The sequence below is a fragment of the Saccopteryx bilineata genome, chromosome 5 (genome assembly GCF_036850765.1).
Source record: "Saccopteryx bilineata isolate mSacBil1 chromosome 5, mSacBil1_pri_phased_curated, whole genome shotgun sequence".
In the NCBI taxonomy this organism is placed as follows: domain Eukaryota; kingdom Metazoa; phylum Chordata; class Mammalia; order Chiroptera; family Emballonuridae; genus Saccopteryx; species Saccopteryx bilineata.
In genome coordinates, this window is record NC_089494.1 from 70755015 (window position 1) to 70769199 (window position 14185).

Below are 14185 nucleotides of genomic sequence, written 5' to 3' on the forward strand. Positions count from 1 at the left end.
GCATCACTTTAGTTGTTCATTGATTACTTCCCATATGTGCTTTGAGGGGCGGGAAGGGGGCCATCAGGTTGAGTCAGTGACCTCTTGCTAGAGCCAGTGACCTTGGGATCATGTTAATGACCTAACGCTCAAGCCAACAGCCTTTGAACCTGGATTCTCAGCCTCTAGGTTGACACTCTGTCCACTGTGCCACTACTGGTCAGGCAGCCCTAGTTTTGATTTCATAAAAAATATATATAATCTTGCCTGACCAGGCGGTGGCGCAGTGGATAGAGCGTTGGACTGGGATGCGGAAGACCCAGGTTGAGACCCCGAGGTCACCAGCTTGAACCCAAGGTCGCTGGCTCCAGCAAGGGGTTACTCGGTCTGCTGAAGGCCCGTGGTCAAGGCACATATGAGAAAGCAATCAATGAACAACTAAGATGCTGCAACGTGCAATGAAAAACTAATGATTGATGCTTCTCATCTCCGTTCCTGTGTGTCTGTCCCTGTCTATCCCTCTCTCTCTCTGACTCACTCTCTGTCTCTGTAAAAAAAATAAAATAAAATAAATATATATATATATAATCTTGAAGCAATAACTTTCTTGTTTATCTTATAAAACAATCAGGATAGTTTGAAAAGAGTTCAAAAATATATGCTTATAGAGCAACATCATTAAGAGTATACTTTTCAAGATAGCCATTTTTTTATTTTTTTTTTAATTTTTTATTTATTTATTTTTTACAGAGACAGAGAGCAAGTCAGAGAGAGGGATAGACAGGGACAGACAGACAGGAATGGAGAGAGATGAGAAGCATCAATCATTAGTTTTTCATTGCGCGTTGCAACACCTTAGTTGTTCATTGATTGCTTTCTCATATGTGCCTTGACCGCGGGTCTTCAGCAGACCGAGTAACCCCCTGCTGGAGCCAGCGACCTTGGGTTCAAGCTGGTGGGCTTTTGCTCAAACCAGATGAGCCCGGGTTCAAGCTGGCGACCTCGGGGTCTCGAACCTGGGTCCTCAGCATCCCAGTCCGGCGCTCTATCCACTGCGCCACCGCCTGGTCAGGCCAAGATAGCCATTTTTTTAAAAGTACTAGTCAGGATAAGTTCTGATAGGATATAAAATTTTGCTGCACTGTCTAGATACCAAATAGAGAAGTTTTATTTTGGTTATTAAATAATTTTATTTTTATTTTGCCCCTGTGAAGTACAGATAATATATATGTATATTTAGGGGAAAAATCTTTTGGAATAAAAGTGTTCTAGTCCACCTTAATCTTTTTTTCTTTTCCTTTTATTTATTTTTTATTTATTCATTTTAGAATGGAGAGAGAGAGAGAAAGAGAGAGAGAGAGAGTAAGCAAGCAAGAGAGAAAGGGGGGAGGAGCAAGAAGCATCAACTCTCATATGTGCCTAGAACAGGCAAGCCCAGGGTTTCAAATCGGCGACCTCAGCATTCCAGGTTGACGCTTTATCTACTGCACCACTACAGGTCAAGCCTTTTTTTTTTCTTTTTAGTGTGGACGTAATCAACTCATCCTTCAGAAAATTCAAACATTACTAGAAAGAGCTTTCAGTTTAAGTCCTCAGCAATCAGAATATGCTACAGAACTTGGATACCAAATGCTTTTACAAGAAAAAGTTAAAGAAGCAAAGAAGTGGTATAAGATTGCCTTAAATCTTGAAGAAACTAACATCACTGCTTTGATTGGTATGACTGCTATTTCTATAAATGTTCTTTGTATACATGCAAGTCATAATTGCTTCTTATACCTACCATTAAAAAATGCATTTGTGGTTTTCTAAAAACTGTTACGTTGTGCTGATAGAGTTGCAGGTTCGATCCCCGGTAGGTCACATACAAGAATCAATCAATGAATTCATAAATAAGCAGAACAACAAATTAATATTTCTCTTTCAAATCAATAAATTAAATATATATATATATATAATTTAAAAAAATAAAATTTTTATGTATCATGAGAGGAAAAACCTGTTCTATTAATTTTTTGTGTGTTAGCTTAAAGGTTGCATGCCTAAAACCAAATATGTGGACTTTGACTTTTTGTTCTGTTTTGTTTTAGGATTTATCCAATGTCAGTTAGTAGAAGGGCAGCTGCAGGATGCAGGTCATCAGCTAGAATTCCTTAGTGAAGTTCAGCAGTCTTTTGGAAAATATGCGGTACAGTATTTTATTAGATATAGATACAGTAGCTCCCAGCTGTTGTTGACAAATGTGAAATTTTTAACTGGCATATTATTTAGTAATGCCTTTAAAGAGCTAAGGTACCCTAGTTTTAGAATTTTACTATGTAATTTCATTTATTAATTTACCTCCATGTAAAATTAGACTTTATTCTTCTACAACATTCTAAAAATTCATCCAAGCTAATACTTAAATTTGAACAAATATTTTATTAATAAAGTGCTATTTATGTGTAACCTTTATTTCAAATAGAAATAAATAGCTTTATAACTGAATAATGTATGAAAACTACTGATTTTTCAGGAACTAACCTATTTACATGCAGTTCTTGCTATGAAGAAAAATAAACGACAAGAAGAAATTGTTAACTTGTTAAATGATGTCCTGGACATTCATTTTTCACAATTACAAGATTTACCTGTTGGCATAGAGTATTTTGAGAAGTTAAATCCTGATTTCTTGCTAGAAATTATTATAGAATATCTGAATTTCTGTCCAATGCAGGTAAGTCAGTCTGGGACTTTGGGGGGAATATTAAACCTATTGGGGTTACATTGGTTAATAATAAATACATAGGTTTCAGGGTGTATAGTTCTATAATACGTCATCTGCATATTGTATTGTGTGTTCACCAGCCAAAGTCAGTTTTTCTGTCACCATTTATCCCCCTTTACCTCTTCTGCAAGCCCCGCCCACTTTCCCTCTGGTAATCACCATGCTGATGTCTGTATTTATAAGTTTTTTGTTTTGTTTTTGTTTTTTTATTTTGCTTAATCCGTTCACCTCTTTTTCCCAGCCTCCCAAACCCCAATCTGACAGCTGTCAGTCTGTTTTCTGTATTTGTGAGTCTGTTTCTATTTTGCTTGTTGCTGATTTTGTTCATTAGATTCTATATATAAGTGAAATCATATGGTCTTTGTCTTTCTCTAACTGACTTATTTCACTGAGCATAAAAACCTTTTAAGATCTCTCCATGCTGTTGCAAAAGGTATGATTTCATTTTTATGACTGAGTAGTATTTCATTATGTAAATGCACCACAGCTTTTTTTACCCACTCATATACTGATGGGCTGCTTCCAAATCTTGGCTATTATAAATTACACTGCATTGATCTTGGGCTGCGTATATTCTTTTGAATCAGTGTTTTGGGGGTTTCGGGGATATATTCTCAGAAGTAGAATCCCTGGGTCATAAGGTAGTCCATTTTTAATTTTGGGGGGAAACTTCATACTGTTTTCCACAGTGGCTGTACCAGTCTGCATTCCCACCAACAGTGCAGGGGGGTTTCCTTTTTTCCACATCCTCATCAACGCTTGTTTGTTAATTTATTGATGATAGCCATTCTGACAGGTGTAAGGTGATAACCTCGTTGTGGTTTTACTGTGCATTTTCTGATGATTAGTGACATTGCACATCTTTTCATATGTCTGTTGACCATCTGTATGTCCTCTTTAGAGAAGTGTCTTTCTGTGCAGGTTCTTTGCCCTTTTTAAAAAAATGTTTTGTGAAGAGGGAGAGGGGGAGAGAAAGAGAACATTCATTTTGTTGTTCCACTTAGTTGTGCATTCATTGGTTGCTTCCTTGTATGTGCCTTAACTGAGTATTAAACCCACAGCCTTGTTATTTCAGATTGATGCTCTAACTGAACCGGCCAAGGTCCAGTCATTTACTTTTTATATGACAAGTTTGAGAACCCTGGTTGTGAATCTGAGTATATCCTTTATTTTGTCAGTGCCTCTCATTGTGCTTCCTTTTCCGCATTTGGATTTGGCTGCAAGACCTAGATTAGGTGTTCTTTTCCTCCCAATTATGGATATTAGTGGATTTCCACGAATCATATAAATGTCAGTAGATCCTTTACTCATATAACTTTGGGTCCTGGTATAGGACTCTACATTTATCTCTGTGAATTGTATCTCCATGATTATTTCCATAATTCAAGATTACCATATCCTTCTAGATCCTGATTGTCATCTGTTTTGTCCAGGTCTCTATTGTCATTCATTATCTGCCTTATCTAACTCTCAATAGAGCTGAGGATGGGACCTTCTGTTGTATTACCAGAGAGTTCACTTCAAATTGATATGGATTCGTTAGTCACACTTATTTGTTACAGACAGTAAGTGGATGACTTAATTCCACTCAACTCACAGTGCAACATGGATATCATGGTGGACACTATCTTCATTGCTAAAAACATAGTTCTTAGCATTTTCCTTTATCTACAGCTTTAGTACTTGTGTTAAACAAGGAAATGAGAACAATGACCTTTCCTTAGGGAATCCATGCTGCTTTTTATTGATCATCATTTTTTTCCCCATACTTTCATAATCTGGTTTTTTTTAAGTTTTCTGCTCCAGAATCACCTGTAGAATTGATCTTAATCTCCCCAGTTATGATCTTAGAAGTTGAACGCACTTTTCAGTACTCATGCAGTATTCAGAATTCATTTAAGAAATGCTGTATTACAGAGTACCTAACACTGTTCAGAGCTGGGGAAGTAATTGTTTAAAAGCAGACTACAACCCTTTCCCTCTTGAAGCATGTATACTAACTATCAGGAGCAGACAGCTAATATAATCAAGTCATTCTATAGTGTTTTAGAAGATCACAGAACACGATAAAGGATGGGAAGTGGTAATTTTAGATAATGTGATCTACAAAGATAAGACAGTAAAATTTGAACAAAAACTTGAAGTTGTTGTGTGGAAAGTTGGTAGAGTGTTTTCAGAGACACAATGAGATGAGTGTGGCCGGGATGGATGAGGAGAAAGGCAGTTGTCAGAGAGAGGTCAGGGCACAAAAGACAAGTTGTAACTACTCTGACTTCAATTCTAGTTGTTGTAACTTCTTCAGCTTCAATTCTGAGTACAATGGAAAGCCACCAAGCGGTTTCTGACATCATATTCAACATTTTATATTTTTATTTACTGATTTATTGATTTTTGGGAGAGAGAGAGTTTTATATTCTTATTTACTGATTTATTGATTTTGGGGAGAGAGAGAGAAACATCAATTTATTATTCCTCTTATTTATGCATTTATTGGTTGCTTTTTGTATGTGCCCTGACTGGGGATCAAACTTGCAGCCTTGGTGTATTGGGACATCACTCCAACCAATTGAGCGGCCCTGCCAGGGCCCATATTCAATATTTTAAAAGGATTTTTCTAAAAGCTATGCTGAGAGTAAACTGTCGGTAGAACAAGAAATTATTAACTGGTAATTGAGTTACTAGCTAACAGGAATTTTGTTTTTCCATAATAACCTTTATCAGCATGATATAATTAGCATTTATAATGGTGTTTTTATGGGGAAATATCAGAAAGACAGACTTGTCTCTCTAGCTCTTTTTTACTTCTTTGACCCTTTTTTATTTTTACTTTTTTAACTTTATTGATCGATTTTAGAGAGACAGAGAGAAAGGAGAGAGAAGCATTCATTTGTTGTTCCACTTAGTTGTGCATTTATTGTTTGCTGCCTGTATGTGCCCTGACTGGGGATTGAGTGTGCAACCTTGTAGTTTCAGCACAATGCTCTACCCACTGTGCTAACCAGCCACGGCTACTTCTTTGGTGTTTCTCTCTCTCTCTCTATATATATATATTAATATATATATATTTTTTAATCAAACATGTTATTTTAAAGATAAGATGCCTTAGAGATAAATCCTGTTTTTTTCTCTATGATTCACTCTGAAACTATAGTGAAAACAATGCTTGTTCTCAATAACTAATTCTTAGCAAGTGACAATGAACATTACCAGAACCTTCCTATGTCACCTATACCTTCACTATTGTCAGTTATGCTGAAAAAATATGCTTTAAGAAATTTACTCTGTATCCATTACTGTGTAAAGAAGTATGAAATTCTGATCTTTAAGACATAAAGACCCTTAGTTCTATAAATGAGGCAAAACTAAATATGAAACTACTATAGAACTGTATAAGATACAGAATAATACATTTTATTCTATAGTTTATAAGTTCTGTAAAAACTTCAAAAGGTATTCTAAGCACTAATGGTCATATTCTGAAGATCTTTTTGAGCATACATTATTTTGTGCTTCAACAAGATGATATGACATTTTTTGTCAGTAACAGTGGCTTGTAGGAGTGATGGTCAGTTTGGAGGCCATACTCCAGGTAAGAATGTGTATATATGTGCAGGTATAAGGGATGGGGAGGATCGCCCTTCAGGTAAAGGAGCCAGCATTAATAGGTCAAAGCAGGGTGAATGAACATTTGATATTTATTTTTTTTTTATTTTTTTATTTTATAATTTTATTTTTTTAATGGGGTGACATCAATAAATCAGGATACATATATTCAAAGATAACAAGTCCAGGTTATCTTGTCGTTCAATTATGTTGCATACCCACCACCCAAAGTCAGATTGTCCTCTGTCACCTTCTATCTTGTTTTCTTTGTGCCCCTCCCACCCCCTATCCCTCTCCCATTCCCCCCTCCCCCCCCGTAACCACCACACTCTTATCAATGTCTCTTTGTTTCACTATTATGTCCCACCTATGTATGGAATAACACAGTTCCTGTTTTTTTCTGATTTACTTATTTCGCTTCGTATCATGTTATCAAGATCCCACCATTTTGCTGTAAATGTTCCGATGTCATCATTTCTTATGGCTGAGTAGTATTCCATAGTGTATATGTGCCACATCTTCTTTATCCAGTCATCTATTGATGGGCTTTTTGGTTGTTTCCATGTCCTGGCCACTGTGAACAATGCTGCAATAAACATGGGGCTGCATGTGTCTTTACGTATCAATGTTTCTGAGTTTTGGGGATATATACCCAGTAGAGGGATTGCTGGGTCATAAGGTAGTTCTATTTTCAGTTTTTTGAGGAACCACCATACTTTCTTCCATAATGGTTGTACTACTTTACATTCCCACCAACAGTGTATGAGGGTTCCTTTTTCTCCACAGCCTCTCCAACATTTGCTATTACCTGACTTGCTAATAACAGCTAATCGAACAGGTGTGAGGTGGTATCTCATTGCCGTTTTGATTTGCATTTCTCTAATAGCTAAAGAAGATGAGCATCTTTTCATATATCTGTTAGCCATTTGTATTTCTTCCTGGGAGAAGTGTCTATTCATATCCTCTTCCCATTTTTTTATTGGATTGTTTGTTGTTGAGTTTTATGAGTTCTTTGTATATTTTGGATATTAGGCCCTTATCTGAGCTGTTGTTTGAAAATATCATTTCCCATTTAGTTGGCTTTCTGTTTATTTTGTTATCAGTTTCCCTTGCTGAGCAAAAACTTCTTAGTCTGATGTAGTCCCATTCATTAATTTTTGCCTTCACTTCTCTTGCCATTGGAGTCAGATTCATAAAATGCTCTTTAAAACCCAGGTCCATGAGTTGAGTACCTATGTCTTCTTCTATGTACTTAATTGTTTCAGGTCTTATGTTTAGATCTTTGATCCATTTTGAGTTAATTTTTGTACAGGGGGAGAGACTGTAGTCCAGTTTCATTCTTTTGCATGTGGCTTTCCAGTTTTCCCAGCACCATTTATTGAAGAGGCTTTCTTTTCTCCATTGTGTGTTATTGGCCCCTTTATCAAAAATTATTTGACTATATATAACATTTGATATTTAAATTCTGAGATCACATTTCTGTGAGTGGTGAGTGGATAACCACTGACTAAAGATTGGTTGAGTAGACTACCACTAAAAGAATAAACAAATGGTTTAGCATTTCTTTAGTTCTAATATTCATTATTAATAAAAAGAAAAAATTGAGGGCCTACAACATGCCAGGCAGAAAATCAAGAATATGAAGATGTGATGCATTTGGTGGAGTACACTTGAGCGTGTTCTACCTTCTGATTCTAGGAAAACAAAATCTAAATTATCTAAAAACTGTACGTTACTCTCATAGATAGTGCAAATTATTGAATTGGGCAAATCACAAGGCAGGTTTAAATTAGAACTTGCTTTGCCTTTTGTCTCAATTCCAACAAGAAACCTGACTTTTTAGTTATCTTTCCTTTGAATAGATGTTTCCTTGATAAAGTTTTCAGCCAGTTATGTTCCTTTCATACGTTATTGTCTGAATAAATGTATAATAATTTCATAATTATTTTCCTGAACGAAGTCATTTTTTATAAGTCTGATAATAGGTCTCAGGGAAATAAAGTATTAGTTTAGCCATAGCAAAGATATTGGACAATAAAAAAAAAATACGTGGTTTTGGTATTTACATTATAATTAATGTGTCTATTTTTAGCTAAATGTCATCATAAACTTATGAAATGGCTGCTAATTTGTTTTGTTTAGCCTGCAAGTCCTGGGAAACCTCTTTCTCCGTTTCTCAGACGCTGTACCTCAGTCCTGGAGACTATAGTAAGAGCTGCTCCGGGTCTCTCGCAAGCTCTCTTCCTAATAGCAAAAGTGAAATATTTGTCAGGTAAGTATACCTTCAAAGCTTAAAAGAACCTTTATATTCGGATATTCATAAAAACAATATAAGTAACTAAGAATTTCACATACATGGAAAATAGTCACAGAAAAGGCACATTTTACATGTGCACAGATAATTAATTTTTATCCAAAATAAAGTTGCATAACTTGCTTTACAATTTAATTCTTTAGAAATTACTATAACCTTTAGTGGTTCAAGTGACTAGTTGGGAAAAGACAGTTCTACTATTTTTTAAAAGCTCCATCAGATAGTACTGGGGCCTGCCAATGATAATTTAAATGATAATTTAGTCTTTAATCTATAGTTGTTGACTTTTGGGCATAACAAAATGTGTGATGTTACCAGGTTTTAGGCCCTAATGGAATTTCTTAATTTCTATGTAGTTTCTGTGACTGGTTACTTATAACCAAAAATAAATAAATGACCTCCATAATAATCATAGCTTTTTATTATATGGGACCCTGACAAAACAAATCATCAGACAGTGATGGCTTTCATTTTTCCTTCAAGAGCAATTGGACTGCTCGTAGATAAGAATGTGATGTTGATGTGAGCTTTGCTTATTTTTCCCACAGCGATGACCCATTTCTTATCCTAGTGGCTTTCTGAAGCTAACTCCACATATCCTTCCCCTTGCTTTAAAAGAAACAAGATTCTGATCTCAGTTATTCATACATTCCTCAGTTTTTTCAGTCACTTGTTTGCAAATCCTGATTCTTTTCCATGTACTTTCTCTCCTTAGTAATAACCTTTTTCAAGTTACCTCCTTAACCCTCCTCCTCCCTATAAGAACATGGAAATGGTAATTCCCATGTAAATTAATTTGCTTAATCTTTCCATTTTTTTGTGTGCACAGTTATGAGTGTTGGATTGTATCACAATGAAGAATCCAGTATTTATTTTGCCTGTTGGTTAATGGACAAATTTTGACACTGCATTTAATAAGTTTTGTGCACATCAGCCACTTTTTTTGCCCATTTAATCCTCTTTCTCTACAAAAATGTTTCTGTTTAAATAGATTTTTGTATTATAAGTAAGTTGAGCCTTTAGAAACTGCAAGCCCTGACTGGAGCTTTATTTTTGTCTGTTGAGGTGGCAGGTACCGTTAAGGAGTCACTGAACAGAATATAAATTAGGATTTCTCCTTCCCCCAATCTGCTAGCAACGTTGAATGGGGATTTGGCTTAGCTTTACTTACCTAAGGCCAACTTATAAGAGAGTTAATGCAGCCCAGTGCAGGTTTATTACAGAAACCCTTCACACTGAGAATCTCTGCTGCTGTTCAGAGGAAGAGCCTCTTCATGCCCCAGCAACCAGCCCAGGGTTGACTCCACTCTTCCAGGCACTCTAATCTGGATCATTTACTTTTATTTTAACACTTCCAGATGTACAGTATGTGTGTTTTCAAAACCTTTTGGGTTTCAGTTGCTACTTAACAGCATTTTAAATCTCAAACTAATATTTCTAAATCTCTGGAATATATTCTTATGCCTTTTTGTAACTTTATGGCCAGTAGTAAATTTTCTAGCCAATAATAAGTAGACTAAATTTTCTTTCTTAAACTAGTTTATTTATTTATTTATTTTTTACAGATACAGAGAGAGAGTCAGAGAGAGAGATAGACAGGAACAGGCAGACAGGAATGGAGAGATGAGAAGCATCAATCATTAGTTTTTTGTTCCGCATTGCGACACCTTAGTTGTTCATTGATTGCTTTCTCATATGTGCCTTGACCGTGGGCCTTCGTCAGACCCGAGTAACCCCTTGCTTGAGTCAGTGACCCTGGGTCCAAGCTGGTGAGCTTTTTGCTCAAACCAGATGAGCACGCACTCAAGCCGGCGACCTTGGGGTCTTGAACCTGGGTCCTCAGCATCCCAGTCCAACACTATCCACTGCGCCACCGCCTGGTCAGGCTAAATCTTCTTTCTTAATGTGACAATATAGCATTATACCTATATATATATATTTAAATTTCTATGTTTTACAGAACTTATTTTAATGAAATTATAAATAAAAATTTTTTTGACAAGGAAAATGAACAAAGATACATTTATAAGAGTCTTCGTAACCATGATGATCAATTATGATCTTTTCACGCACTTTCTCTGGTTTGCTCCTATGTTCAAGGTATGGTTTTACAGGTGTGCTTTAATTGGCATGTATGTTCTTTCTAAAAATAAGAGATTAAGCCACGGCCTTATGAACAGAGGACTTTAAATTGAAACTGTCCATAGACTGACTAATTTTCTCCCTCTTATCTGTCAGATCTCCAGCTCTTAATCATTTGAGTTATAATAATGCTTTGTTTCTCTCATCAGGTGACACTGAAGCAGCTTATACTATCCTGCAACATTGCCTAGAGCATAATTCTTCGTATGCGGATGCTTATCTCCTGATGGCCCAGGTTTATTTGTCTCAGGGAAAGTTTAAATTGTGTTCTCAGTCTCTTGAACTTTGTCTGAGCTATAATTTTAAGGTAAATATTCCAGACTAGTGGATAAGACGTAAAACCTTCCTTGTACCTTTACAAATGGTTATGTATTCAACTAGATTTTTATTTTAGCCTTTAATATTTTGATAATACATGCAGTTTTTAATGGAAAAGATTTTGGATTCATAAGCAATAGAACAAATGGAGGCAACTGTAGTGTAATTAAAATCTGTATGGACTTGGCAACAAAAATTGTTGTCTTGTGTTACCACTTACCTGTCTGAACTTCAGTTTTTCTTTTCTATACAACTCATAATTCCCTGCAGGTATAGTGAGTGTTAAAATGCAATAATGAAAGTATAGAAAAATAATTTTAAATTACAAAGAATGACAAATATGCTTATGTACAAGGATTTTACTTTATTGCCTGTTTTCTTTTTGGACCTTGTTTTTTAACAATTTTTTCCTAGATTCATCATCAAATAACTCTTAGTCATCTTGAAACTTAGTATGTTGTTTGAGGATATAAAAACTAGATTTCTATCCAAGATACTCTGTGATACATCGTGTATCCATCAGTAGTAGGGGATAGTCTAGGTTCAGGTACTTCCTGAACTTCCTGGAGTCATGGAGGCCCCCCTCAGGTTTTCCCTTGGGTTCAGAAGTCTTGAGCCCTATTGTATGAGAACCCGTCAGTGGACTAGAATTCAAGTTCCAAGCAGGGTTTGCAAACAGTAACAGTGGCCCCTTAGGATGGTAGTTCTCATATTCGGTGGGATACTTGTATCTAAGTAAACACAAATTAAAATAATAAAAAAAAAGACTTGTTCCATATCAAAACTGCAGTGTATGTACTGGTTAGGCAAACAAGTTTGTGACAAATGTTTCTTAGGTTTGCTCCCTGCGTTGGGGCAGCGTCCTGTGGTCTGTGGAAGGCTGTGGTGCTTGCTCTCAGGGCGGCAGATTGCGAAGTGCAGATTGCTGTCCTGCTTGGGAGGGGCCGTTGTTTGCTATTGTTTGCTGGAGAAGGGGTGTTTTTTCCCACAGCCTGTTTTGCTGGAGAGTGGAGAGAGAAAGAGAAAGAAAGAGCAAGAGCTGAGGGGCCTGGGAGCCCAAATTTTTTGGCCAGACTTATTTGGCTGAGCCCTGCTGAGGCTGGTGAGGGCCTGTGAGTCTGAATGAGTCCGGAGAGAGAGAGGGATGTGGTCTTTCCTGCCTGTTTGATCATCTGCCATTATGAGACTTTAATCAACGAAATGGCCCACCATTTTCTGATGCCACAATTCTTTTACCATCTGCCCGAACCCAGTGAGAACCTGCATGGCGTGCTGGCGGCCACTGGCCTTACAGTACTTCACCCCAGTCAATCAGAATTTCTAAGAAAAGAAATAAGCAGGAGTATTTACACAAAGCTCATAGGTAACTAAGGCTCAGATCCACAGCCTTAAGGAAGACTAGCTGTCCTGGATGATAGATTGCTGCTACCTCACCTTATCTGTATTTTCTTCTCTGACTCCTTCCTCGCTCATTTTTGTCATTCTGATTTTCTTTCTACCCTATTGCCAGCCTGTATGGCCAGGGGCTGCAGCCATCAGGGCCATGCAGGTTATTATTAAATTCGGACAGATGTAAAGAAACAGTGGAGCCTGTAAAGCCAGTAGCCAGGGCCAACATCACAGCAGCCTGGCTCGTGCAGGTTCACATTGGATTCGGACAGTCAGTAAAGAAACAACAGAGCCAAAAGCTGGTAGGCCATCATCTTTAATCCTAGCTTGCACGTGGAGGGCAACTAAAAACACACACTGGGCTCCAAAACCCACTCATTCAGTGCTCACAAAGCTACTGACTTCTCTGAGTCTCCTAGAATCAAAGGTTTCTAGCTCATCAGACTTATTCACCTCTGTTCCCCATCTCCTTCCTTTTCCCTGCACAAACTCTGCACAAACTGGCTTCTCACTCAACACTCCACCATCTTGACTGATTCTCCTGGCCTCCTCCGCGTGGCCTTTCTCTGCTCTCCTCTCTCTGCTTTCTCCTTTAATGCTAATCTCAGGAACCGAGAGAGCAAGCTCCTGGTTTGCCCCCATTTTATAGTGTAGAAATCAAAACCTTTAATCCAATATACAAACAAGGAAGTCTCTGATACAAAGTCACTTATCTGAGGCATAATGGGATTCCTCATAAGAGTGCACCACCCTACATCATGCAATCAGTCAAGGGTGTGGGCAAAAGCTTAGTTTTAAAACTAAGCCTTAGGCTATAATCAATGCAAACTATAAGCGAGCAAACATATATCATATTTAAAAACTTATCTGACCAACAGCCAAAAAAATGGTGGGCCATTCTGTTTATTTATTTATTTATTTATTTTTGTATTTTTCTGAAGTGAGAAGCAGAGAGGCAGAGCAAGTCCAGTAGGGGGTGGTGCTCTGCCTGTCTGGGGCATTGCTCCAGTTGCAACCGGAGCCACTCTAGTACCTGAGGCAGAGGCCATGGAGCCGTCCTTAGCACCCAGGCCAACTTTGCTCCAGTGGAGCCTTGGCTGCAGGAGAGGAAAAGAGAGGTAGAGGGAAAGGAGAGGGGGAAGGGTAGAGAAGCAGATGGGCACTTCTGTGTGCTCTGGCCTGGAATCGAACCCAGGACTTCCACATGCCAGGCTGATGCTCTACCACTGAGCCAACCAGCCAGGGCCGCCATTCCATTTATTCAAGTCTCGTATAGGCGGACAAGCAAACAGGCAGGGAAGATCACTTCCCTCTCATTCAGAGCTTCCAAAGCCCTGACACATTCTCTGGTTCCACAACCCAGAAAATTTTCTCTGGGTCTTCCTGGAATCAGAGGCCCCCACCAGCCTCAGCAGAGCTCTCAAAGCCCCTCAGCTCTAGTTCCACATCTGTACTCCTCTTCCTGCAAAACCCAGGCTGGGTAAAAAATCCCTTCTCCAGCACATATTAACAATGCAGTGGCCCCTCCCAAGCAGGAAGGTAATCAGCAATTTGCAACCTCTCGCCATTCTAGTACCTGAGGGCAAGCAGCACAGCCTTTCACAGACTACATACACATGGTGCTGCTCAGGCCAATGCAAAATATAAGTGAGCAGCAAACCTAAAAAACACAT

At 37.9% G+C, this 14185-nt stretch overlaps 1 protein-coding gene across 2 annotated transcripts in view; it reads left to right on the forward strand.

Moving 5' to 3' along the window:
• Window positions 1-14185, forward strand: part of TTC21B (tetratricopeptide repeat domain 21B) — an 87576-nt gene that overhangs the window by 25267 nt on the left and 48124 nt on the right. For both annotated transcript variants that reach the window (XM_066280726.1, XM_066280727.1), the window contains 5 exons: window positions 1504-1696; window positions 2070-2167; window positions 2495-2695; window positions 8492-8621; window positions 10955-11112. In XM_066280726.1, coding sequence (XP_066136823.1) covers window positions 1504-1696; window positions 2070-2167; window positions 2495-2695; window positions 8492-8621; window positions 10955-11112 — 780 coding nt within the window. The remainder of the gene's footprint in view (window positions 1-1503; window positions 1697-2069; window positions 2168-2494; window positions 2696-8491; window positions 8622-10954; window positions 11113-14185) is intronic.